Here is a 27,405-nt window from a genome sequence, read left to right as displayed (position 1 = left end):
CCCAGTCGCTAATTTTTAAACAGTAAAAATATACAGATTAACAAAAAAAAATGGGAGAGAGGAAACCAGGTACATCATAATTATTTTCCTGTTCCCAAACCAAGAATGAGAGACAAGCGCATGACTTAAAAACGGAAAGATATTAAATATCTGAGCTAGTTATCTTCTAGAAGTACACGCCCTGGGCCTAAACAGCAATTTGAGAATTCCTCCTCAAAAACACAGGGAACCCTCCCCACCACCCCTGCCTTCCTTCATTCATGCTTGGAATATTGCTAAGATATCTGTAATGCGGGAGCCACTCAACTGGTTTTCATTCGCAAAAGGACTGAAGAGGAACATGATCCAGGTCTCTCAATTCTGTGAGGCAGCCATGGAGATACAAGCAGACTTAAGAGTACGAGCAGAGTAACTAAAGGACACTGGTTTACAATGATCAAGCTTCAAGGATGACTCGCAAGTAGAATTCATCCCATCCCACCTCAAGTGATGGATATGTGGATGGCAGTTACTGTGTCAACCCATTTAAGAAAGGAGGCTATAGGTACTGGCTTAGGTTAGAATGATGAAATGCTCCATGGACATGATGCTTCCTGTGCTGCTGGGCTGGGGACCATCATAGAATCAAACAGCACAGAAGGAGGCCATTTGGCCCATCGTGCTGGCTTTCTGAAAGAGCTATCCAATTAGTCTCACTCCCCAGCTCTTTCCCCATTGCCCTGCAAAGTTTTCCTTTTTAAGTATTTATCCAATTCCCTTTTCAAAGTTACTACTGAATCTGCTTCCACCATCTTTTCATCACGAGGATGTCTCGTCTTTGGAGGGCAGCGGACTAGACATTTTTGCTCAATTACCTTGGGGATTGTAGTATTTATGCAGAACTTCCGTTTGGAAAATTAGATAGATCAGGTAGAGTGCACAATTGGGTAGATTATACAGCGTCTGTAGAAAGAGTTAGTATCATAGTAGATACAGCACAGGAGGTGGCCATTCGGCCCATTCAGCCTGTGGCAGCTTTTTAAAAGAGCTAGCCAATTGGTCCCATTCCCCTGCCAACCTTTTAAGTACTTCATCTTTATCTATTTTTATCCTATCCAATGTCGCTACTACCTCCTCCTTTACTGCTACAATGGCAGCATCCTCTTCTCCAGTGAAGACTGATGCGAAGTATCCATTTAGCACCTCAGCCATACCCTCAGCCTCCAGAAGATCTTTTTTGTCCCTAAATCAGTCCCACCTTTCCTTTGACAACCCTTTATTTGTATGTCTATAAAAGACTTTTGAGTTCCCTTTTATGTTAGCCACTAATCTATTCTCACACTCTCTCTTTGTCCCTCTTATTCCCTTTTTTAGATCTCCTCTGTACTTTCTGTATTCAGCCTGGTTCTCTACTGTATTATGAACCTTACATTCGTCATAAGCCTCCGTTTTCTGTTTCATTTAATCTCTATATCTTTAGTCATCCAGGGAGCTGACCCCAGAAATGTATTTAACTGTCTCCTGACCCCATTTATACTGTTTGCTTCAACTTGTGCCACAACTCAATTGCCCTTTGGGTGAACAAAGACCACCCTGACTTCCCCTCTTAGTCCAAGCTTCCTAATTTCTAAACATGTGTTCACTGGGAATTGAACCCTTCACCAGAAGGAACAATTTCCTCCCTTTAGTTTTGTTAATTTCCCTCAATCTTGAAAAATTCAACTAGTTCACCTCAAAGTCATCTCCTTTTCAAATACCTTCAGGGCGAAGGAAGGTGCAGAAGTAAATGCTACTTTAGAAACACCAAATTTAGCACTAACTGGAGACGAATGAGCAGTGATATTTTCCCTGCTGTGCCACGTTAATGCCCTGGGTGTCCCCATTGCAAAAAAGCAGGAGCTGTGAGTTCAGACCAGCCTGGGAGCCACTCGAGACATTTCAGTCCAAGAAACCCTGCTACAAGCTGAGAAATGCTTCCCCCGCACCCTTGAAGGGTTCCCAAAATTCCCACATTTTTCATATCATCAACGAGGATATGACTTTTGGACTTTTATGGCAGAGGACCCAACTGCTGGGTTAAATGTAGAACCCTGCAGGCAGGAGGTTAGGCCCATGCAGGCCTGGGACTTGACATGCCCGGGCTTGTTGGGTGCAGTGTGGATTGTTGCCTGAAACCAGACAACGAGAGGAGACAGAATACGCATTCTTCCCTTTAAAACAATCAACCCAGAGAAAGACTTCATCTTACACGAAACTAAAGCCCATCAAAACCTTGCATAAATAATCACTACTAGGAAGGCAACAATGGAGCAATTATGCAAGCCCGTCAAGACTTCACATATACAATGGCTTTCAGTTCAAGACTAGTTAAGGGGGCAGGAAGGCAACGATAAACATTATGCAAGCCCATTAAAAACAACGAGACAACTGCCCCAAAATCAGTTAAGGCGAAAACCTATAATCACCTGAAGAAGCCCACCAAAATCAGACAAAGAACTAACCTTGATTTGGCGCTCAGATAAGAAATTCGAAAAACAGTATAACTGGGCCACCAGTTACGAAGGGGGAGGGTTTTAAGCAGTCTAAGCAGAGTTTAAGCAGGGAGAGGTAGCTGAGCTAAGCGGAGGAAGGAGATCCGGAGGTTCGCAGGCAACATCACGGCGAGGGGCACGGCGTGGTAGGCTCAACCGAAGACAGGGCCGCAACCGCAGCCCTCCACGAAGATCGACCACCCACAACCGTGCCATACCGCATCAGCGGACTCCACCCAACTGAAGAACCATCGCAGATTCCACAGACCAGGACCACGTGGGGACGACAGGCCCCAAAGGACACAAAGAGCGTACCCCAAAACTGCAACCGGATTACCTGGCTGGATTTCGAACCGTCAAGGAACCCTGGTTGGTGAGCATGATCCCTGACCTCTTAGTTCAATTTAGTTAGGTTTTGGGGGTGGGACAAGGGTAAGGGGATTAGTAGCATGATTTTCCCTCGTTATGCCGTGTGTTCCCCATTCTTAACTAAGTGTACTTTGTAGGTCTGTATAATCTCAGTGTAATCCTAATGTTACAAGTTCATTTGTGACTTCAATAAACCCAGTTTTTCTTGCACCAAAACCAGTTGTCTGCTGCACTTTGTCACAACCCCCAAATAAGTCCAAGGTCTAGAACCAAGGGAGTGGGAGCGATTCGGACCGCTCAGAAGTTAGAGGTGAAGCTGACACACACCACCACCCCCTACACCCTGCTGGGGTGCTGGGGAAGCATTCCTCCAGTGTTCCCGCTCATGATCTCTGTCCAGTATGCGTGCGGTGCAACAAGATTTGGCTCAGTCGTGAGCCAGGGTAAAAGAGCCAGCCAACACTTGCTATCTAGACTTGCTTATTGGATGAGGTACTAGAGAGCTGCCCTGGGAACTCCAGCAGGAGTCAGCACCTTGAGAAGGGAAGGGTAGAAAATTACTCTGAGATAAAGAGAGTTCTTGCAGCTTCAGGGTTGGCAAATCAGTGGGAACGGTCCCAGATTTGTCAAGAATCGATGGCACACAGTGGATTAATGTGAACAAGTCATGAGGTTTTCATTGCTAGAGTAATGTATAGAACACCCCAGTCATGCATCACTAACCAAACACATTAAGTTTCTCAATTATATATGAGAATTTAATCCAACAACCATTGCCACCAGGGGCAACTTGAACAATCTTTCATTTAGGACATCCATAAATTAGAGTCTGCCTTTCCAACAATGCTCTGCATCCGTCCAGACACCAGGTGACCCTCTCCCCTCTGGTAACTCCACCAACGACCCAGTGAAGAATGCGGAAACAAACCCAATAGCGAGTCAGTCAATCCTATGCACAAGCCCTCAAAATGCCTGCGATGCTCCAGGTGATGATTTTGAGATTCCCAGCCGAGAACAAGATCATTTGACCCACTTGTGTCTGTCCTCATGCTTTACTACAGCAATCCAAAAACTGATTCCACTACCTTGCACTCTCCTCAAAGCCCTGTATCTGCCTCTACTTCATCTAGTTTTCCCTTAAAGATCTCCACTTCAACCATTACCTGTGGCAAAGCATTCATGGCTCCAACCCTCTCCTCACTCTCAGTGACAATTTTAAATAAGTGACCCTGTAGTCTGAAATATTATGGAGTTAAGCGACGTTACATTTTCACTAATGTTACAGTCTTTTTGCCCTCACTTTTGTTAGACCAAATGGACCACTCTCATTCCATGCTTCTAAGATCCTAATACAATAGCTCCTCACCTTCATCTGCCTTCTCCCATCAGAAGATTGGGAGTGTGAATGGCAAAATGATCTTTATATTTATTTACTCAACACATTTACACTACTAGTGACTGTTGAAAATGATAAACCTGCATTAATAGGCTGAATAAACCATATGAAAATTGGGAAGAACAAGATGAGAGTCCACTGAGCTAGAAGGTTCGTTGTAAATGGTCTGAAGAACAGTCTGGCATCTGAAGGCACAAGCTGTCCCAGGAGCCACAGAATAGGATATTGCTGAAATCCGGCTGGATGGAAAATTTGAGCTAGTTGCCCTGAAACAAAGAGTCTTGCTCTGTACCTGCAGTACATACACAGTGTGGGCAACAGAACGGCCAGGCGTGTCTTGCAACAATATAAAGTTCTTAAACAGGACAGTGTCTCAGTGATATCCCGCCTCATGGGCCTATTCTGAAATTGTCACTCTGATAGATTAGAAGACTATTGCGGCGGACATTAAAACAAGCCTATAGGAACTACACACTCTCTTAATTTGCACATTACATATTTATTATAGTTCTGTCTGTTGCATTCTCTGGGCACATACTCCAAGTAAATGTTCTTTCTGTGGATAGACTGGGGTTGTTCTCCTTAGAGCAGAGAAGGTTGAGAGGAGATTTGAAAGAAGAGTTCAAAATCATTAAGGGTTTAGATAAAGTAAATAAAAAGAGAAACTGTTCCCATTGGCGGAAGGGTCGAGAACCAGAGGACACAGATTTAAGGTGATGAGCAAAAGAACTAAAAGCGCCATGAGGAAAAACTTTTTTTTTTAGGCAGCAAGTAGTAATGATCTGGAATGCACTGCCCGAAAGGGTGGTGGAAGCAGATTCAATCGTGGCTTTCAAAAAGGAATCGGATAAATGCTTGAAGAGGAAAAAAAATTGCAGAGCTACAGGGAAAGGGCGGGGGAGTGGGACTAATTGGATTGCTCTTACAAAGAGCCGGCACAGGCTCGATGGGCCGAATATGCTCCTCAGTGCTGTAACCATTCTATGATTCTATAAAATTCTTTGCTGTACATCAGGTATACATGTACTTTGGATAATTTTACTCCAAAGATACTTGCTTGAAAGCAACAGGTGATCACATCAGTTTAGATATGTAACAGTCCAAAGAAACCACACTTGTTCTCTCAAACCACGTTACCTTAGATAACAAAAAAGCCCCACACAACATTTTCACTGCAACATACAGTTTTGCTAATTAATGTATAACAGTACACTACTTAAATAAGAGCAACTTTGTGCATGTATGAATTTTTACACAATTAATCCAGCAGGACTACCTTCGAAGAAAACAACCTTTTTTTTTCTAAATTGAAAAGACAAGATCATGGTTGAAAAGTGGAGAAGAGGAGATGAGACAATACAGATGTAGTGTTTAGGTTGCACCAATCTTGGGTTTTCAAAGTTTGTAGAGTGTAGGAGGAAAGGAAGACTGAGAAGTAAGGAGCAGCATAGTGAGTATCAGGGAAAGAATAGGTTAGAATCAAGTCCCAATTACAACACAAGCAGGATGAAGAGACCATATAGGTCATATTTGCAGTTTAGAAGAGACAGAACGGAGTAAAGCAAAGCAATGATCACAGCAAGAAATGTTGCAAGAGATAGGTTGTCGGGTAATTAAAAGGAGGATCAACTATCATATGACCAGCTTTTTGTGAATCCGGTTTAGGGATACAGGAAGAGTCTCTCCTATACAGGAGTATTAAGTACTCGATGGACTAGGCTTTAAAGTAAGTTAAGAGTTGTTGGGGAAGGGGAGAAATGTTGGTATTGGAAAGGACACTAAGCTTCATGAAGGCTAATTTAGGATCTGAGATGGGTGAGCTATATTTTGAGATATTGAGACTAAGAATGAAAATGGATGAAAAAGGTCTATAATGGAAACCATGAACAATACAAGGTGCTGGCTGCTGTTAGTCCTTGTGAGTGATACAAAGAAAATATATTAATTTTCAAAAAAGCACAAGATATTATGATTCTGCAAGGGTAAATGTATTGAGCAAAGAGAGAGAGCAAGAGAGGAAAAGAGAGAATGAGAGTAAAACAACTGGAGACGAGAGGAAAACGGACAGTCACTTCTACTTGGATGAAGAGGTGTACGGTGAGGGTCCTCGCCATGCCTTGGAGATGTATAAGATGATGGTAAATGTATCACCAAAACATTTCAGAGCAGAATTCCAGAGGTGTAGAACATATCTAGGATCACTGCCAGTGAAATCACAGTTTCAAAATTCTGGTCTTTTGCTAACAGCTGGACTCCGAGTAGAAAAGACTGAAAAGACAGCAGTAGGTGTAAAAGTGGAGGTTCAATGGGTATGGTGGGGACAAAACAATAGCAATGGAGGCAGGTACTTGCCAAGGTCATCTAGATTAGAGCGAGAGGACAACAGCAAGCCAAAAAGGTCAGCTTTCTCCAGTAAAAAAAAAGGCATTCCCAACACAGAACAGTAGGAGGTGGATTTATGTTTTCAGTCATGCTGCCAAGGGGAGGTATTGAGTCGAGGCCAACCACTGCCAAGCAACGGGTGTTCTGGGGAGAAGGATGATGCACAGTACAGGGAGACAAAGAGAGAAAGGGAGAATTAATTGCATTTTCTAAAATGATGAGTTTTAAGGTAGACTTGATGACAGCAAAAGAGGACCAGTCGGCATAGCTTTTAGAAAGTTGCAGTGCCACTCTTCAAAAGATTTCTCAATTTAAAAGCTTGTGCTTCAGAAGCAAATTAACCATTTGCCATAGCTTGGGGGATAAATCATTAGTGATGGGCAGGTAAATTCCTGATTCAGGCACCTTTTTCTACAAGTATACTAAGCTGACTTTTAATAGAAGTTGAGTCCAAGTCTTACCTCCTGTTCCAATGTTGTAGTAATACGTATACCCTTCAGGTGAGACCCCTTCCACCCAGACATTTGCTTTCTTCTGCTTTGTACCACGTTGTGTATCAGTGGTCTTTACTGATATTTTTTTTCCAGTTGTACTAGACGATGAAGAAGCTAAGAAAAAAAATGCATTTGTTACTCGGTTACAGAATTTAAACATTCCTCTTTTTGAACACTCACCAAAAGGGTTTTGAACACTAATTGTAATTCAGCTTTGTTATTATTTAAACCCTGCACTCCAGTTTTTAAAAAATTCTCAGGACAAAAGTTACTTTCACAAAAAGCGTTTTGAAGCCAATATACAATTCTTTCCTAAATGTTGCTGGTGTTTCTCAGTTTTTCCTTTGGATGTTTTCCACGCATTAGCAGCATTGATACTTGCAATTTTTGGATTAAGATTTCAGGTCACCATTTGCTTTTAATTGCTTGGTGTATGAATGAATTCCACATTCATCTCTCTGTAAAGCTCTGCAGGGTCACAGACATTTTCTGGCTGTATTTTTTTTGAATGAGGAGAAAGAAGACAAATGAGCACTAATGAAAAGGAATCTTGTGTCCCAATGTTAATTACCTAGCATTGGTGCGAAGCGATTTCAACTTTGCACCAACGCTAAACCCAGTAGAGTAAATCTGGAGCCAGGATCCGAGCAGATTCCAGAGCGAAGCGGAGTGAAATGTAGTGGAGATGGTAGTCTCATACCACTTCAGGATACATCCAGTGCAGTGTCAAACCCGGTTGGCAAAGTGCTTGGGAGCCCATTGGGCAGCTCAAACCCACCTAACCTCAATTTAAATGTTTAGAGGGTGGAGATTCTCCCTTTCTCCTTTCAAACCATTTAAGTTTTAAATTGTTGAGGGAGAACAGTGCCCACACTGTATCAAGGCATGGGCACAGCTCACTCCTGCAGGACCAGGTCAGAACCCGAGCTACAGCGTACATGTCCCTAAGATAGCTACCTACATTCTATTACTAATGTCCTGTAAGGTTGCACAAATCCAAACTGGATACCCAGTTAATCACTTACTGGAACACGTCCCACTTTGTATCCAGATTGTACACTCAATTGAGATAGATTGTTATGTGTGCCACTTCTCAATTCTGGCCACCCAATCTTGGTATCCCACCTCAGACAGTCGATCGTGCAGCTAAGCTGGCCCAGCTTCAGCTCACTCAGTTTAAGGCTAACAGCTTGCTTTATTCTCCAAGAAAAATGAGCGTCAGGGATAAGATTATGCTGAAGGTGTAAAGAGAAGTTGGACACACTGCTGCACATGTTTTCAGGCAATTCTGAAATTGTGGAGGAGGGTCTTTCACTCCTCACCTTTTCCCCTACCTCAGAATTCTGGATGATTCAGGCTTTATAGCAGAACCTAGGAGTCATGCTGCAATGGAGCCTCCTAATCTTCAGGAGGCCCATTTTGTTTAACTGGAAGTCCAACTCTGGATGTAAAGCTGGAGCAATTACAGGAGTAGCAACCCCATAGAGAGGGCAGTCATTTTGGTCAAGAGTAAGTATCTAATATGTGATTGGATAGTGTTCCTCAACCCTTGCCCTGCTCTAGGCCTACACAGGGAAGCAACCCTATCGCTAGGGGAACTGACAGGGTAGATAGAGAGAAACTATTTCCGCTGGTTGGGGAGTCTAGGACTAGGGGACATAGCCTAAAAATTAGAGCCAGGGCTTTCAGGACTGACGTTAGGAAACACTTCTACACACAATGGGTGGTAGAAGTTGGAAAACTCTTCTGCAAATAGCAGAAGCTCGCTCAATTGTTAATTTTAAATCTGAGATTGATATATTTTTATAAACACATTAAGGGATATGGGGCTAAGGTGGGTACATGGAGTTAAGTCACAGATCAGTCATGAACTCATTGAATGGCGGAATAGGCTCGAGGGTCTAAATGGTCTACTCCTGTTCCTATGAAGGATCATTAAAGGCTTCCTCTTATATTCTTCCCAGCTCTGTGGGTCTTCTTTAGGTCCATGCACCCCTCCCATCCCAATCCATAAAGGCCTGGAGTTGGAAGCATCTCCAATGACTATCGCCTCCACTCAAATGTTTATTAAACAACAGGGAGATACATTTATTAATGATGCTTCTAGTCTATGCATCAATCTTACGATGATTTAACTGTTAGACTCTGTCTCTGGTAAAATTCTTTACCATTCTCTTTGCTGAATGCTGTATACAAACTTTCAATAGATGCCTAAATAAAAAGAAAACAAAATGGTGAAGGCTGGAAATCTGGAATAAAGACAGAAACTGCACGAAATACCCAGCAGCTTCAATCGGCACCTGTAAAGAATAACGACAGCTCAATGTTTTGGATGTAAGGCCCTTTGTTAGAACTGGAAACAGTGAGTGAGTTGAAGCCTTGCAATTTGAGGAGAATTTCCTCCATCAGAGAAAGCAAACCCTGTTTGGCCAGGTTAGCTTTTTGCACCAACCAAAATCATTGTGGGTTCTGCATTACACCTGGGTCAGCAAATACCATGAGTGAAGGTTCCAGGAGAACCAGCCAACGCTCAGAATTGAAATGCCCAAGAACCAAGTTACTTTGGCTGTTGAGCAGTCATTAAAATTATTCTGGTTAAGGGGAAGCCAGATATGTACATGAATGAGAAAGGAATAGAAGGATATGGTGATAGGGTGAGATGAAATAAGGAGGGAGGAGGTTCATGTGGAGCATAAACACCGGCATGGACCTGTTGGGCCGAATTAGTCTGTTTCTGTGCTGTGAATTCGATGTAATTCAATGGACTCCTTTATCTGGATCTTATGAATTACCTTGGGAAGCCCTCTGTTGCAGCTGGATCATATTCTTGTTGAGGACATCCAAAGTACACTTCCCATGACTAGATCCTTGAGCATATGTTCAGTCCCCACTTTTCCCAGACAGTCGCCTATATCGGGTAAATGATGCTGACTATTTGCCATTGCCTTGGGGGCCATATTAAGCATCCCAGCTATTTCGGGCAGTTAAGCAGCTATTCGCACCTTGTCATTAAGTCCCAACGGCCCCCTCGCGGCTTCTAGAAATCCTGCCACTATTTTGAGCCCTTCTTGCAGGTTTGCTGAGCTGGATACCTTCCAGCTCCATTTTAAACTTAACATGCCAGTCTGGCCGCCTCTTAAACAGATCCAGGTCTTTAATCCATGATAATTTCCATGGCAATCAGAGTTTAGTTTTTGCATAAACCAGTTAAACTGTAATTGATGTTTTAATTGATTTCTCAGGAGCCGGGTTCTGATCCAGAAGGGTAAGTACAGAAACCTAGAAACAACTGAATCTACATACAGCAAATTAAATTATACTCCTGCTGTATACTTTTCAACAAATTCAACATTGGGCATTTAGGTGTTTTTGTGCTAGCTTTCATTTCTAAGGCGCCCATGAAATCAGACTGAGACTCAAAACTGAATGGGTAGTCACCTGATCTCCATGCCCCAGACTTCACATTTAGAATTCCATCTGGTTCCTTTCTTACTTCTTCGCAGGGAAATTATCTCGCTCTTAGGGGGTGAGTTGGGGAGAGAAAAGGGAAAAACATTGGGTATACCATTAAAAATACCTCTCAAGTTACTGGCCATCGCGTAAAGTGGGCAAATCTCGTTCTGACGAACGTGCCTGCTATATGCGGTGGGGGCTGTATTCATCTGTCTCCATTATGTTTGTTGTAGAGGCGGGGGCCAAAATATCTTTTTATTCATAATCCTGTACTACCTCCATATGCCCTTCCTCAGTGAAGAATTCCAATGATTCAGGTTTCAGACTGATGAACATTAAGCTGGGGCTAAAAGGCACCAACGATTCAAACTTTTAGAGCACTTCTGAAAATACAAGTAGTATTGAACTCTACTAATAGTGTGGAAGGCACCGTTTACTGAAAGGCAAGTCATGTGCGAAAGAGTAGCTCACAACTGCCATCATTGAAAGAAGAAAAAGATCAGAAAATGCAGCTCGTGGCTCTATACATACTGCAATGAGGAACAGCACCCAATGTAAACATGACACACGCCCATTCATCAAACAGCTACTCACGGAGAGAGACACAATGCAGTTTGCAAAACTACAATTCCAAAACACAAAACTAGAGACAGTTGTAAAGAAACTACCTTAAGGAAAGGTGTCTCTGCTAAATTGAGCTTTGTAAACAATTTTACAACACCAAGTTATAGTCCAGCAATTTTATTTTAAATTCACAAGCTTTCGGAGGCTACCTCCTTCCTCAGGTGAACGATTTGGAAATCGTTTCCAAATCGTTCACCTGAGGAAGGAGGTAGCCTCCGAAAGCTTGTGAATTTAAAATAAAATTGCTGGACTATAACTTGGTGTTGTAAAATTGTTTACAATTGTCAACCCCAGTCCATCACCGGCATCTCCACATCTAAATTGAGCTGTTTAAGGTGAACTGTCCTTTTAAGGGCCATTCAGTCTAACTGCATCAGAGCCCAAATCTGATCTCCATGCTCAATTAATCTCTATGAAGTACATTAAATAGGCACTTCTTGAGGTTAATTGCTGTTTGGGGTAACTGTAGCTGTTATTTTTTTAAAAACTGAAGCAGCAATCCTGCCCCTCCTCACAAGCCGAGGTGAATGAAATGCCAAACATTCCCTAAAATGGAAGCAGGAGGGGAAAAAAAGGAAATGAGAAGGAAATTAAAAGTTTTCACTGCATCAACATTAAAGGAAGCAATTCTTTTTTGTGAATAGGAATTTTCTGAGAGATAGTTAAAACACTCAAATTAACAGTGTATTTAAGTATTTTTTGATTGGTTCTTTTATCATGACGTGAAATTTGACCTCTAAACAAATCACAGTAAAATTCTCAGGTAATCCTTGTAACATTTAAAAATGGTCAAAATGGCACCACAGATTTGTGCATGTAAATATTTTAGATTAAGAAAATCATGTCAACATTTTGCCGACAGTTTGATGAATCAAATTATGCAAAATTCTTCTTGAAAAAAAATCTACAATTTTTTCCTCAGTAATTGAAATTTCTAAAAAATTAAAAATTACATATTTCACAATAAAATGATTAAATTTATCCAACTGCCTTATTGTCATCTTTGCAATATTGATGTCTGAGAATAAGTCGCAATTTCTGTCAGTAGTAAAATGGTGGCTGTACTATAGAGCATGATGCGTTCCAAGTGTGATTACTAGGACCCCTATAACACTGGCCATTTTTCCATTACTTGCTTAGCAATTCAAAATTACCACACATCACCATTTATAATTCTAACAGTTCTCAAAGAAGCCCTGACATTTATAACTAAGGTTTAATGCTACCTGAAACATTTTCTCCAAGTCGCTTCAGATCTTCTTGATAAGCTTTCATAGCTGCGTCCTCCATCTCAGCAAATTCCTTTGCTACCCTCTCCTCCTCTTTTGCTTTTTCCAAACTTTTCTTTTTAATCTGGAAGCACAGGCGAACAAGCTGTTCAGAACCGTCCTGGAAGGGGAAGTGCATGTACGACAGATAGAGAAAGGAAAATACAGATTCAGGGAAACAAAGGAGAGATACCTCACTGATTTTCCTGGCCACATTTTCTTGATGGTTCTTTCCTCTCTCATGAAACTCAACACTCTGTAGGAAACATTTATAAGAAAAACAATGATAATCCAGTTGTTAAAAGGGTAAGCAAGAGCTTCTGTGTTTAAACACAGGTCTAAAACATATCAACCAATTCTGATTTACTTTTATTCACAACTTAGAAACAGGGGTACTTTTTCCATATCGATCCCCATGTTAAAATTCTTGTGTACAACATGTATTACCTTACTCCATTTATATGTCAACATTACTATGAAAATTGGCTACGTAAACAATAATAGAATTCTGTAGGCAAGTATTTTTATAATGGGGAAAATCATGTCAACATTTCACCAACAGTTTGCTGATGAACCAAAACACTCAAAATGCTTCTTGAAACAATTTTCATCCTCAATTTTCTCTTAGTAATTGAAATTTCTAGAGTCCAAAATAAGGCTTTAAAGAAAACGGAAAATTCAAAAATTACATATTTCACAATAAATTATTAAAATTATCCACTGAATTGTCTTTTATATCCTTTGATGCCTTCATTAAAAAAAATTATTTCAAGGCATCAGCCTGTCCAAAAAGTCTGGGCTTTGACTGGATACATAGAAGTTGGAGAGCTTTTGATCACGGCTGTGTATTCTGAGCAGATGCATATTGCAGAATTTTCCAGCGTGCCACTACTGCATTCTAAACATGCAATCTGTACATCAACAGTGTAGAAGGGTGTGTCGCCTGATCCTGCGAGGAGTTGAGAATTTCTTTGCTTTTTATAAAAGACTTTGAAGGAAGCTGTAGTTTGAAATCTCAAAGCTTTATTTCAAGAAAGTGATATTTATTAAGAAATGTGCTTTTCCATTATAAACTGATCAGTGGCATCCCCTTTCCTCCCTTCACAGGTAAACAGCTTCTTGTTAATAGCACAATTCTAGATATGTACCATGAAATTGCAACCTCCTTCCTTCTAAAAATTGATATTTATTGTTCCTGAGTAAAATTAGGGAACAAAAGAAAGGAGGAGGGGGTTGGCAGTATTGATTAAGGAGAATATTGCAGTGCTGGAGAGAGAGGATGTCCTGGAAGGGTCAAGGTTAGAGTTGAGAAACAATAGAGGCGCCATTACACTACTGGGTGTATTCTATAGGCCACCAACTAGTGGGAAGGATATAGAGGAACAAATTTGAAGGGAAATTACAGAGGGGTACAAGAACTATAGAGTAGTGATAATGGGGGACTTCAAACTATCCTGATACAGACTGGGATAGTAATAGTGTAACATAGGAACAGCAGGAGGCCAGTCAGCCCCTCGTGCCTGCTCCGCCATTTGATAAGATCATGGCTGATCTGTGATCTAACTCCATATACCTGCCTTTGGCCCATATCCCTTAATACCTTTGGTTGCCAAAAAGCTATCTATCTCAGATTTAAATTTAGCAATTGAGCTAGTATCAATTGCCGTTTGCGGAAGAGAGTTCCAAACTTCTACCACCCTTTGTGTGTAGAAATGTTTTCTAATCTCACTCCTGAAAGGTCTGGCTCTAATTTTTAGACTGTGCCCCCCACTCCTAGAATCCCCAACCAGCGGAAATAGTTTCTCTCTATCCACCCTATCTGTTCCCCTTAATATCTTATAAACTTCGATCAGATCACTCCTTAACCTTCTAAACTCTAGAGAATACAACTCCAATTTGTGTAATCTCTCCTTGTAAATTAACCCTTGAAGTCCGGGTATCATTCTAGTAAACCTACGCTGCACTCCCTCCAAGGCCAATATGTCCTTCCGAAGGTGCGGTGCCCAGAACTGCTCACAGTACTCCAGGTGCGGTCTGACCAGGGTTTTGTATAGCTGCAGCATAACTTCTGCCCCCTTGTTCTCCAGTCCTCTAGATATAAAGGCCAGCATTCCATTAGCCTTATTGATTATTTTCTGCACCTGTTCATGACACTTCAATGATCTCTGTACCTGAACCCCTAGGTCCCTTTGGACATCCACTGTTTTTAACTTTTTACCATTTAGAAAGTACCCTGTTCTATTCTTTTTTGGTCCAAAGTGGATGACCTCACATTTGCCTACAGTGAATTCCATTTGCCACATTTTTGCCCATTCACCTAATCTATCAATATCGCTTTGTAATTTTATGTTTTCATCTACACTGCTTACAATGCCACCAATCTTTGTGTCATCGGCAAACTTAGATATGACACTTAGATAAGGGCAAAGAGGGGGAGGAATTTCTGAAGTGTGTTCAGGAATACTTTTGTGATCAGTATGTTTCCAGCCCAACAAGGAAGGAGGCATTGCTGGATCTGGTTCTGGGGAATGAGGTGGGTCAAGTGGAGCAAGTGTGAGTGGGAGAACATTTATGGAACAACGATCATAGTATCATAAGGTTTAGATTAGCTATGGAAAAGGACAAGACGCAATCTAAAGTAAAAATACTTAATTGGAGGAGGGCCAATTTCAGTGGGTTGAGAACGGATCTGGTCCAGGTAAATTAGAATCAAAGATTAGCAGGCAAAACTGCAATCGAACAATGGGAGGCCTTTAAAGAGGAAATGGTCCAGGTAGAGTCGAGGTACATTCTAACAGGGAAAGGTGGGCAACCAAAGCCAGAGCTTCCTGGATGACGAAAAATTAAGATGAAGCAGAAAAAGGGGGCGTATAATAGATGTCAGGTTGATAATACAAGTGAGAACAAGGCTGAATATAGAAAGAACAGAGAAGAAGTGAAAAATGAAATAAGAGGGGCAGAGAGAGAGTATGAGAATAGACTGGCAGCTAACATAAAAGGGGATCCAAAAGTCTTCCATAGGCATATAAACAGTAAACGGGTAGTAAGAGGAGGGGTGGGGCCGATTAGGAGCCAAAAAGATCTATCCATGGAGGCAGAGGGCATGGCTGAGGTACTAAATGGGTACTTTGCACCTGTCTTTACCAAGGAAGAAGATGCTGCCAAAGTCACAGTAAAAGAAGAGATCGTTGTGATACTGGATGGGATAAAAATTGATAGAGGTACTAGGCTGGCTGTACTTAAAGTAGATAAGTCACCCAGTCTGGATGGGATGCATCTTAGGTTCCCTAGGAGGGAAGGAAGGGTAGAAATTACATAGGTACTGGCCATAATCTTCCAATCCTCCTTAGACATGGGGGTGGTACCAGAGGACTGGAGAATTGCAAATGTTACACCTTTGTTCAAAAAAGGGTGTAAGGATAAACCCAGCAACTACAGGCCAGTCAGTGGTGGAGAAGCTTTTAGAAACGATAATCCAGGACAAAATTAATAGTCACTTGGATAAGTGTGGATTAATAAAGGAGAGCCAGCATGGATTTGTTAAAGGCAAATCTTGTTTAACTAACTTGATTGAGTTTTATGATGAGGTAACAGAGAGGGTTGATTCGGGCAATGCGGTTGATGTGTATATGGACTTCCAAAAGGTGTTTGATAAAGTGCCACATAATAGGCTTGTCGGCAAAATCGAAGTCTGTGGAATAAAAGGGCAGTGGCAGCATGGATACAAAATTGGCTAAGTGACAGGAAAAAGAGAGTAGTGGTGAACGATTGTTTTTCGGACTGGAGGAAGGTATACAGTGGTGTTCCCCAGGGGTCGGTACTAGGACCACTGCTCTTCTTGACACATATTATTGACTTGGACTTGGGTGTACAGGGCACAATTTCAAAATTTGTAGATGACAAAATTTGGAAGTGTAGTAAACAGTGAGTAGGAATAGACTTCAAAAGGACAGAGACAGACTGATGGAATGGGTGGACACATGGCAGATGAAATTTAACGCAGAGAAATGTGAAGTGATACATTTTGGCAGGAAGAATGAGGAGAGGCAATATAAGCTAAAGGGTACGATTCTAAAGGGGGTGCAGGAACAGAGAGACCTGGGGGTATGTGTGCACAAATCTTTGAAGGGGACAGAACATGTTGAGAAAATGGTTAAAAAAGTATACAGAACCCTGGGCTTTATAAATAGAGGCATAGGGTACAAAAGCAAGGAAGTTATGATGAACCTTTATTAAACACTGGTTCGACCACAACTGGAGTATTGTGTCCAGTTCTGGGTACCGCACTTTAGGAAGGATGCGAAGGCCTTAGAGAGGGTGCAGAAAAGATTGACTAGAAGGTTCCAGGATTGAGGGACTTCAGTTACGTGGATAGATTGGAGAAGCTGGGATTGTTCTCCTTAGAACAGAGATGATTAAGGGGAGATTTAACAGAGGTGTTCAAAGTCAAACGGTTTTGATAGAATAAATCAGGAGAAAGTGTTTCCAGAACAGAGAAGTTTAAGAGGAGATTTGATAGAAGTGTTCAAAATCATGAAGTGTTTAGGTAAAGTAAGTAAGGAGAAACCCCTCCCATTGGCAGAAGGGTCGAGAACCAGAGGACACAGATTTAAGGTGATTGGCAAACGCAACGAGTTATGATCTGGAATGTTCTGCCTGAAAGGGTGGTGGAAGCAGATTCAATCGTGGCTTTCCAAAAGGAATTGGATAAATACCTGAAGGGAAAAAATTTGCAGGGGTGTAGGACTAACTGGATTGCTCTCACAAAGAGCCAGCATGGGCTTGATGGGCCAAATGGCCTCCTTCTGTGCTGTAACCATTCTATGATTCTTAATCAAGCCAAGTCTACTTCCATGTAATTTTATTATGAGGTGAGACCTGGAACTATTTACACTGGAGCAGAGAAGGCTAAGAGGAGATTTAACCAAGGTCTTTCCCTATTCACCCTATTTGGAGATTCAGTGATGAGGGGCCATCAATTTAGACGGATCACTAAGAGAGTGAGGAGAGAGATTAAAAGAAATTCATTTATACAGAAGGCTGTTGGAGCATGGAATGTCACAGGAAGTCTGGTTGAAAATTTTTATTTGAAGCAGAGACCATTGTATCTATTAAGAAGGAAAACAAAATGATAAATATTTGAAGCAAGGGAAGATACAGGGCTGTGGAGAGACAGCAAGACAATGGGACTAGTTTTGGATTTCTTTAGCAAAGAGCCGACACAGATAAATGTTGACCGGCCTCCTTCTGTGCTGCAAGCTTCTATGGTTGGATGGCAGCAAAATTAAATGAAATGCTATAATTGAGGCAAATTGATGCTTTCAAATTTGGTTACGTTTTTATCCTGCCGTTCTGAATAGGATTCAAAATCAGGCTTATAGGTGAATGTGCACATTTTCTTTTTTTTAAAAAAAAAGTTCATGCAGGGACCAGGCATTAAACCGTTAAAACTTTAGTGATTTTCATCTGACGTGAGCAGTCAACAACCACTCCCAGCCCCTTAAAGGTCCATTCCCTGCTTAAAGCCAGTTTGCAGCATAGTCACAATCAGCAAACACAGTATAAGTACACTTAGCATTGACAACTGGCTTTAAGCCATCAACGGCCTTGAGGGCTTAAAAACAGGTGGAACATAACAAACACAGTGACTGATTTACAGTTTTCATGGAAAAAGAGAGAGAACTCAATTCAAGTGTCCAAAATTACAAGAGGTTGTGAGGAGGTAAATAGGGGGAAAAACTTTTTCTGCTGGTTGGTGAGTCAGTGAGGGCGTAAACTTAATATCACCAAAAGAATGAAGTAGGTCAGGAGGCTTTTATTTTTATTCATTTATTTTACAGAGGGTTGTTAGGACATGGAATGACCTACCAAAAACAATGGTAGAAACAGAATCCATAATAACTTATAAAAAGGAATGGGGATAAATGTTTTTAGTATGGGAACAGGACAAATGGATAGCTCTTTGAGAGAACACGCACAGGTGTGGTGGGTCAAGTGGCCTTCTCCTGTACTGGAAAATTCTTCATTCCATGTCAGAGATTGCAGCCAGAGTATCGCGGTCGGCCCACCATCAACAGCCCCCAGAATCTCATTATTACAGCGCTGCCACCATCACTGGGATTGGGCTGTGCAGTAGTGTAGGAAGCAGCATGGACGTGTCCGTTGCACTATATCCTCCAGCCCTAAAGGCTATCCCCTCTCATCCTTTGTCCCAGAATTGCTGGCACAGTCTTTAACCACCTCAGCCCTGTTCTCTGGAGCTCCCTCCCTCCCTCCCCAAATCTCTCCATCTTTAAGAACCTTCTCAAAACCCATATTTTCCACCAAGCTTTCAGTCACCTCTCCTAACTTGCTCTCGTCTACTCCTTTATTCCTTTTAGCTATCTTTTTTTCCCCTACCTCTATAAAGCACTGTGGAACATTTTCTACAGTAAATGTTATATAAATGCAAATTATTGTTCAGCTGCTGGTAACAGGTGTGACTAACCCAGGGTATTTCTGTCTTCTGTCATTTAAGGGGCACATATCAGTTGCCTGGCAGGTTCCTCCTCAGTTCCCAGACCAGCAAGTGTGTCCTCTCATGTTCCACCCTCTCCTCCTTATGTTAAGTTCCCTTAGCTTCTTCAAGGTTGTGCTATTCTCATTCCCACAGCAGTTGTGGTTACTTTTCTATGCTGATATAATGACATCTCTCTGTGCTTGTAGTAGTGAGGGGAAAGGGATTCTCCAGGCTCCAGCAATCCTTCCATACATTCCAGTGGGGCCTCGCCATCTATTCATTTTCCCTCTGCCTTATGCACGTTTGTGATTTTTCAGTTGATGCAGAGACAAATAATCCATCTCAACGCCACGGTGCATTTTATAGAATTCTGGTAACTTTTTTAAAAATAACTGAATAACAGTGTTTCAAACAAACCTGTCCAAGATGGCTTTCAATACACTACTTCCACATTTGAAGTGACATTGTACTCAGCTGTGTTGCCACGTTTAAGATATCTAAGTCGCGCTGATAGCAAGTAGGGTGCAAGAGGCTAGAACAATTTCTTTTGGTGGGGAAAGTTTGAGAACTACTGTTCTATTGCATTCTTTCCCAGGACTGTAAAAATATCAAACTACCTCCCTCACTTTTCCTTTCCTTTTACCATCTACAGGTTTTTAAAACCCAAGCTTGGTGTCACCTCATCCCTACTGCCCGATTTATCTCGCCTTCTCACCAACTCTCTTCAAACTTGGTGTCCTGCACTGGGACTCTTTGCCCTTCACCTACAGGAAAAAAAAAGTCTGACTTGATATTACAATATCGTTACCCCTTAGGAATGCATTATGATGAACAAAGATAGTTTGCGGCATAGAAAAATGATCTTAACAATTAATCTTAATTAATTGATCTGAAATAAGGTACCACTATCAAAATCCAATTCACCATTAACATGTTGGGAGTTACGCTGAGATTTATTTAAAAAACTTCTCTAATGAAATTCTCCATTGATCAAAAGGATTAACAGCGCAATTAATAAACAAAATGCAACGTACAGGTTTGTTGTCTGCGATCCAACATTTGCAGTACTCGCAGAACTTCTTTGGCTGAGACTTCCAGTAGTCAGCCCTACAGAATAGATTAAAAAAACAAATGTTCATACATGACTTCTAGATGTCCAAAGGAACAAGCGCATAATACTTTAATTGCATTACATGCACCACTTTCACATTGCATTACATACACCAATGATTAGACACTACTTTACTTGCATTATATACACTAATTGCATTATAAAAGTGTTAATTGTATTGCATACACTAATTGCATTATATACACTACTTTAATTGTATTCTATACAATACACAACATTTTATAGCTGATACAAAGCCTGTTCAAAAACAGATACAATAACCACTCTTCCTTCTATTGCTCATTATGAAGTAGGCAGATGATGCAACCTCAACCCTTCCCTACATCACAGAATGAAAACTTGCTGAGTGAGCTCCCATATGGCACAAACCAAAATCTCACCACATTTATGGTGATGGATGAGTGTGCAAATGTACATCTTAAAACAAAATACAGCAACAGGAACTAGTAAATAGCAAAACCAATGAATAGGTATGTAAATTTCATCTAATGCAGCTACTGTAGAATCATAGAAAGGTTACAGCACGGAAGGAGGCCATTCAGCCCATCAAATCCACGCCAGCTCTATGCAAGAGCAATCCAGCTAGTCCCATTTCCCCATCCTATCCCCGTAGCCCTGCAAATTTTTTCCCTTCAAGTACTTATCCAGTTCCCTTTTGAAGGCCATGATTTAATCTGCCTCCACCACCCCCTCAGGCAGTGCATTCCAGATCCTAGCCACTCGCTGTATAAAAGTTTTTTCTCATGTCACCTTTGGTTCTTTTGCCAATCACCTTAAATCTATGACCTCTGGTTCTTGACCCTTCCGCCAATGGGAACAGTTTCTCTCTATCTACTCTGTCTAGACCCCTCATGATCGTGAATACCTCTATCAAATCTCCTCTCAACTTTCTCTGCTCTGAGGAGAACAACCCCAGCTTCTCCAGTCTATCCACGTAACTGAAGTCCCTCATCCCTGGAGCATTTCTAAATCTCTTCTGCGCCTGTAGTAAATTGTAGTGCTGGTTTTTTTTAGTTGCAAAAGGCCATCATCCCTAAATGTAACAGTAGTTATCAAAAGACTTTTTTTCCTTAAAGCAGATGTTTCATGGTTGTGGAGTCTATTGTTGATTCACACTATATGCGATTAAAACCATTTAATCTGGTTTGTCAAAATGCAGCAGCTTAAATAAATTAGGACTGTGACTCAGAACTCTTCCCCTCCCATGCCAATGTTCCTCTCCTTTCCTACCCTCCTCTCTCTGTTCAACAAGCAATTTTTCTATAGTCTGAGCAGAGAGTACAAAAGCAATGAGGTAAGGCTAAACCAATACAAATCAGTGATTTGGTCAGTTAGAATAAAGGCCCAGAATTTGCTGCAGCAGGACAACGAACGGCTCCTGCCATTATTTAGACTCGCCCTGGACTGTTTAATCTCCCGGACAGTTTGTGCAGCAAGTTGCTGGAAGTGGGAGATGGAAAAGGCACGGCGCCCTCTACAGGGCATCTGGGATCTGTGTGAACAGGGCAAGTAACTGGGTATCTCCTTAACCAATCAGAATGAAGGATTGTGAAATGAACAGCGCAAGGTCTGAAAAAGGAAGTGTAAGTTAGAGTGGGTGAATTCAATGTCAAATCAGGTACAGAAAGAGAAATAGAGAGAGAGAAAGAAAGATTGGAAGAAGAAAGAAAAAAAGAAAAAGTTAAACTTTTTTAAAAATCTCCATCAATTAAAACCTGAAGGAATGAGACTCCACACTTGTAATAGTTAATTTTGAGTGCCAGAGTGTTTGACTGGCAGTAATTAACATTTATCACATTGTTAAGAGTACTTAGACTGGAACAAACAAACGCTAACTTTCTGTGGCGAGTTTAGTTTGTATCTACCGTGCAAAGAGAGCAATTTCACACCGTTCAAAGGTGAGTCAAACAACAACATTCCGTTACTGCAAAGCTAACGGCGGAGAGGCGGAACTCAGACAGCAACATTTGGATTTCTGCATTTAACCCGCATCTGCTTCTCGCCTGAAGTTGCTGTGCGATTTGCACATAAATAATATCGAGCGCCACTGGCTTCACCGTTATTTTGGCAGCAAATTCTGGGCCAGTGTGTCTAATTTTGGGTGCCTTACTTTAGGAAGGATGTCAAGGCCATGGGGAGTGTGCAGAAGAGATCAAATAAGATGACCCCAGGAATGAGAGGCTTTAGTTCTGAGGGCCAGAATAAATTGGAGCTCTTTTCATTAGAACCAAGAAGGTTAAGAGGAGGTCTGACAGAGGTGTTTAAAGTTATGAGGAATTTTGATCAGGCAAATTGAGAGAAACTATTCCTACTGGCAGATGAGTCGTTAACTAGACAGCAAACATTTAATAGCATTTAAAAAACAAAAGGAAGGCTGGGAGAAATTCCTTTTATGTAGAGGGTTGTTAGGGAAAACACACGATTGAGAAAAACGGTCTTTATTATGGTATTATGGCAGGGAAGGAGGCGACAAGGCAGAGATACTGAGACAGGAAGTTCCAACGCATGGAAGCATTGTGACTGAAGGAGCAGGCAACAATACTAATAAGGAAGAATCAGGTGTCAGAGGAGCAGAGGGGTGCAAGGGATTGTACAGCTGGAGGAGATCACTGGGATAGGGTGAGACAAGTCGTCAAGTTTGAGGATCTTAATCAATTCGCGGTGATAGAGAAAGCCAGTGGGCCTTCCGGGGTGGGGGGAAACATAGGCACTATTTTCGCTGGTACACTGTTGACAACATCTTATTACATCATCTTATAGGGGTATGAAGAGAGGCAAATTCCATGATCAAAAGCTACGGAATCCCTTTAAAAAGACCAGGTGATACCCTGGGTACTCCATTCCCCACTATTTAGATCCACCAAGTTCGACCCATGAGCAATGTCACAGGATAGTCAATAGTATCACAAAAATTAAATTCAGAAAAGCAGCAAAAACTTGTCCATTCCATTTTCTCAGTGCTCTAAAACTAACTTCCCATGCACAAACTAACACAGTTTGTTCAGGGTGAAACCTCCTCAACCTCAGCCACATACGGGTCCCTCTCTCCCATATAAAATATTCAAAGGGAGCCGGTCCCAGGCCCTGCGAATTGTGCCTAAGAACTGGATTACAATTCCCAGGTACCAAGAGACACCCCAAACTCCATAATGCACGTGCAGGTCTGGGTGCATACGATGGACTGAAGAGACTCTGAACCTAATAGGTGTTCAGGAGGGAGCAATTTCAGACAGTCAGCCAGAGACATGGAACTCACGGCATCACAATCAATCATACTCTGGGCATGGGCCTGGGCCTGGGCCTGGGCCTGGACCTGTCCCCCACAGGCCAATAAATATCCTGTCTTCAGCTGCCAGCTGATGGGCCCATCCTTTCCTGCTCTCCTAGGCCCAAGCTATTCCCTACCAGGTAAATTCTCAGGCCCAGATCCAAACTGTAACCTCCTCCAGCCCTACAACCCTCCGAGATCTCTGCGCTGCTCCACATCCCCAATTTTAATCGCTGCTCTTGCACATCCCCAATTTTAATCGCTGCTCCATTGGCGGCCGCACCTTCAGCTGCCTAGCCCTAGGCTTTGGAATTCCCTCCCTAAACCTCTCCGCCTCTCTCTCTCTTCCTTTAAGACGCTCCTTAAAACCTACCTCTTTGACCAAGCTTTTGGTCACCCGCCCCAATACCTTCTTATGCGGCTCGGTGTCAAATTTTGTTTGATAATACTCCTGTGAAGGGCTTTGGGACGTTGAAGGCGCTAAATAAATGCAAGTTGTTGTTTTGTGTCAGAACAAGCTCCCCTCACCCCCAGTGTTCCAGGCCTTTACCCTCGACCCTTCCAAGTCCCAAGCACCAACTTCAGTGCTCCAACCCTGGGTACTTCCAAAGAGTGAGGAAGCAGGGATCACTTAGAAAGAGAGATACACAAATTATTTTCCACCCCGTGCCCAATGCCACAGATCAACCAAAACATGTATAAAACTACACAAAATAACCAGTACACCGAATAAAGCCGTACAAACTGGCATTACAACTCCATAGCTGCTGAACAAAATTGATAGACACCACACCCATCCTCCATATCTCCAAATCCGTTGCCAAAACGCCCAAAAGAATGCCTGACAAGGCAGGCAAACCGCAACTACATACCATTAAATTGAAACAAGAGTAAACACACTGCCAGGGAGCAGGGTCAGCTAGTACAAGCTCTCCAGTCTGATCTCGGAACTACCAGATAGGAACGTAGTGAGCACTTCAAACAAAAACCCATAATGGCTCTGCAGGGTTTTGGAGAAATCACAATTCAGCCACTATTCCTCAGCACAAACACCTCTTAAGGACAATACGTGCTCAGCACTCATTGAGAGTCACGGCAATTAGCGAATTAACCCAAGATAAGCAGCCAACCTTTAATACGGTACATCAACATGTTGGCACTCTAAACTTATGGAGAAAATCCAACTTTTTTTTTAAAAAATGCAATTTCTGGGTTTTCTTCCAAATGTCCCACAGCAGCTGTTGCCTCATGAATATGCTTCACAATTGGGTATCTGAGAAAAACCAAGGGTAAGTGAAAATAGGCATTAAAAAGAAAAAGAGGCTATGCATTTCTCTCACGTCGTTCACTAATCAATACCAATAGCAGCTTGGCCCTCTGATCTTGAAGCAATGCAGCTCTATAATTAGCCCCTGACACTCAGCAATTGTTTATCTACATAGCAAAAGAGAGCCTGGGTTCTCCTAACCACTCAAAGCCTCACGGGCCATCTGCATGACTCATGTCTTGGATAGACTTAAAGTTAAGGATTGTATTAGATTAAAAGAGGCTTAGATTAAAAGTGGTTCAGAAGAGTAGTAAACCTAAGGATTGGGAGAGTTTTAGAAACCAGCAAAGGATGACCAAAAAATTGATTAAAAAGAAAATAGAATGAGGGTAAACTAACAAGAAATATAGTAACAGACTGTAAGAGGTCCTACAAGTATGTAAAAAGAGATTAGCGAAAGTAAACATGGGTCCCTTAGAGGCTGAGACAGGAGAAATTATAATAGGGAAAAAGGAAATGACAGACGTTAAACAAATATTTTGTATCTGTCTTCAAAGTAGAAGACACAAAAAACATAAGAGTGGGGAACCAAGGGGCTAATGAGAATGAGGAACTTAAAAGTGATTAATATTAATGAAGAAAAAATACTGGAGAAATTAATGGGACTAAAAGCCGACAAATCCCCTGGACCTGATGACCTACATCCTAGGGTTCTAAAAGAGGCGGCTCCAGAGATAGTGGATGCATTGGTTGTGATCTCCCAAAATTCCCTAGATTCTATAACGGTCTCAGTGGATTGGAAGGTAGCCAATGTAACCCGCTACTCAAGAAAGGAGGGTGAGAGAAAACAGGGAACTACAGGCCAGTTAGCCTGACATCAGTAGTCAGGACAATACTGGAATCCATTATTAAGGACATGGTAATGGGGCACTTAGAAAATCATAATATTAGGCAGAGTCAATATGGTTTTATGAAAGGGAAATCATGTTTGACAAATCTATTAAGTGTCTTTTAACTAGCAGGGTTTTTTGGATTTTCAAAAGGCATTCGATAAGGTGCCATACAAGATTAGGGCTCACGGAGTTGGAGGTAATATATTAGCATGGATAGAGGATTGATTAAAGGACAGAAGAAAAGAGTAGGAATAAACGGGTCATTTTCAGGTTGGCAGGCTGTAACTAGTGGGATGCCGCAAGGATCAGTGCTTGGGACTCAGCTATTTACAATCTATATTAATGAATTAGATGAAGGGACCGAGTGTAATGTATCCAAGTTTGCTGACGATACAAAGCTAGGTGGGAAAGTAAGCTGTGAGGAGGACACAAAGAGTCTGCAAAGGAATATAGACAGGTTAAGTGAGTGGGCAAAAAGAGGGCAGATGGAGTATAATGTGGGGAAATGTGAGGTTATTCACTTTGGTAGGAAGAATAGAAAAACAGAATATTTTTTAAATGGTGAGAAACTATTAAATGTTGGTGTTCAGGGAGGTCTGGACGTCCTCGTACAAGAAATACAGAAAGTTAGCATGCAGGTACAGCAAGCAATAAGGAAGGCAAATGTTATGTTGGCTTTTATTGCAAGGGGGTTGGAGTACAAGTGTAAGGAAGTCTTACTACAATTGTACAGGGCTTTAGTGAGACCACACCTGGGGTACTGCTTACAGTTTTGGTCTCCTTACCTAAGGAAGGATATACTTGCCTTAGAGGCAGTGCAACAAAGGCTCACTAGATTGATTCCTGGGATGAGAGGGTTGTCCTATGAGGAGAGATTGGGTAGAATGGGCCTATACTTTCTGGAGTTTAGAAGAATGGGAGGTGATCTCACTGAGGAGGCAGGGTAGATGCTGAGAGGTTGTTTCCCCTGGCTGGAGAGTCAAGAACTAGGGGGCATAGTCTCAGGATAAGGGATCGGCCATTTAGGACTGAGATGAGGGGACATTTCTTCACGCAGAGAGTTGTGAATCTTTGGAATTCTCTACCCCAGAGGGCTGTGGATGCTGAGTCGTTGAATATATTCAAGGCTGAGATAGATAGATTTTTGGACTCTTGGAGGGAAAGTGGAGTTGAGATAGAAGGTCAGCCATGATCTTATTGAATGGCGGAGCAGACTCGAGGTGCCGTATGGCCTACTCCTGCTCCTTCTTCTTATGTTGTGTCAGGATAGTGATGGAGTACTCACCTCGATGGGTGCAGCTGCTCAACATCAACCAGGGTACAATAGGCTGCTTTATCAGCACTCCTGCCACTGAACTCTATTTCCACCCTCTCCACATTTTGACTGCGGTATGTACTATTGACAGGACACCCTGCAGCATACTATGGCTGCAGTATGTACTATCGACAGGATGCCCTGCAGCAACTCACTAAGCTTACTTTGACAACACCTTCTGGCCCCATGACGTCTACCACCAAAGAAGACAAGAGCAGCAAGATGTGGAACAACCATCACTTCCAAGTTCCCCTCCAAGTTGTATTTCATCCTGCCGTCAATATATACCTCCATTCCTTCGTCACTTGGTCAAAACCCTGGAATTCCCCACCTACCACCATGGGAACACTATCACCAGAGCTGCAGCAGTTGAAGGCAGTGACTCACTGCCTTCTCAGAGCAACGAAGAATGGACAATAAATACTGCCTTAAGAAATAATGAAAAACGCAAGATAATCCCAAATCCCATATATATGTAAAACGCAATTTGACTTATTAAGTGGCCATAAACCAACCGGCCTAATGAGATTAAAAA

General features: G+C 41.9%; 1 protein-coding gene across 1 annotated transcript in view; it reads right to left on the bottom strand.

Annotated features, from left to right (window-relative positions):
• Nucleotides 1–27,058, bottom strand: part of wbp4 (WW domain binding protein 4) — a 58,185-nt gene extending 31,127 nt beyond the window's left edge. The window contains exons 1-6 of the mRNA XM_067993434.1: nt 27,035–27,058; nt 25,081–25,091; nt 20,030–20,102; nt 12,690–12,752; nt 12,455–12,581; nt 7,119–7,265 (exon numbers count right to left, since the gene is read on the bottom strand). Coding sequence (XP_067849535.1) covers nt 7,119–7,265; nt 12,455–12,581; nt 12,690–12,752; nt 20,030–20,102; nt 25,081–25,091; nt 27,035–27,058 — 445 coding nt within the window. The remainder of the gene's footprint in view (nt 1–7,118; nt 7,266–12,454; nt 12,582–12,689; nt 12,753–20,029; nt 20,103–25,080; nt 25,092–27,034) is intronic.
• Between the last annotated feature and the right edge of the window lie 347 nt (nt 27,059–27,405).

This window comes from Heptranchias perlo, chromosome 11 (genome assembly GCF_035084215.1).
Source record: "Heptranchias perlo isolate sHepPer1 chromosome 11, sHepPer1.hap1, whole genome shotgun sequence".
NCBI classification, from domain to species: domain Eukaryota; kingdom Metazoa; phylum Chordata; class Chondrichthyes; order Hexanchiformes; family Hexanchidae; genus Heptranchias; species Heptranchias perlo.
The sequence above is the reverse complement of the archived record's forward strand: the minus strand, read 5'-3'. Positions and strand labels throughout refer to the sequence as shown.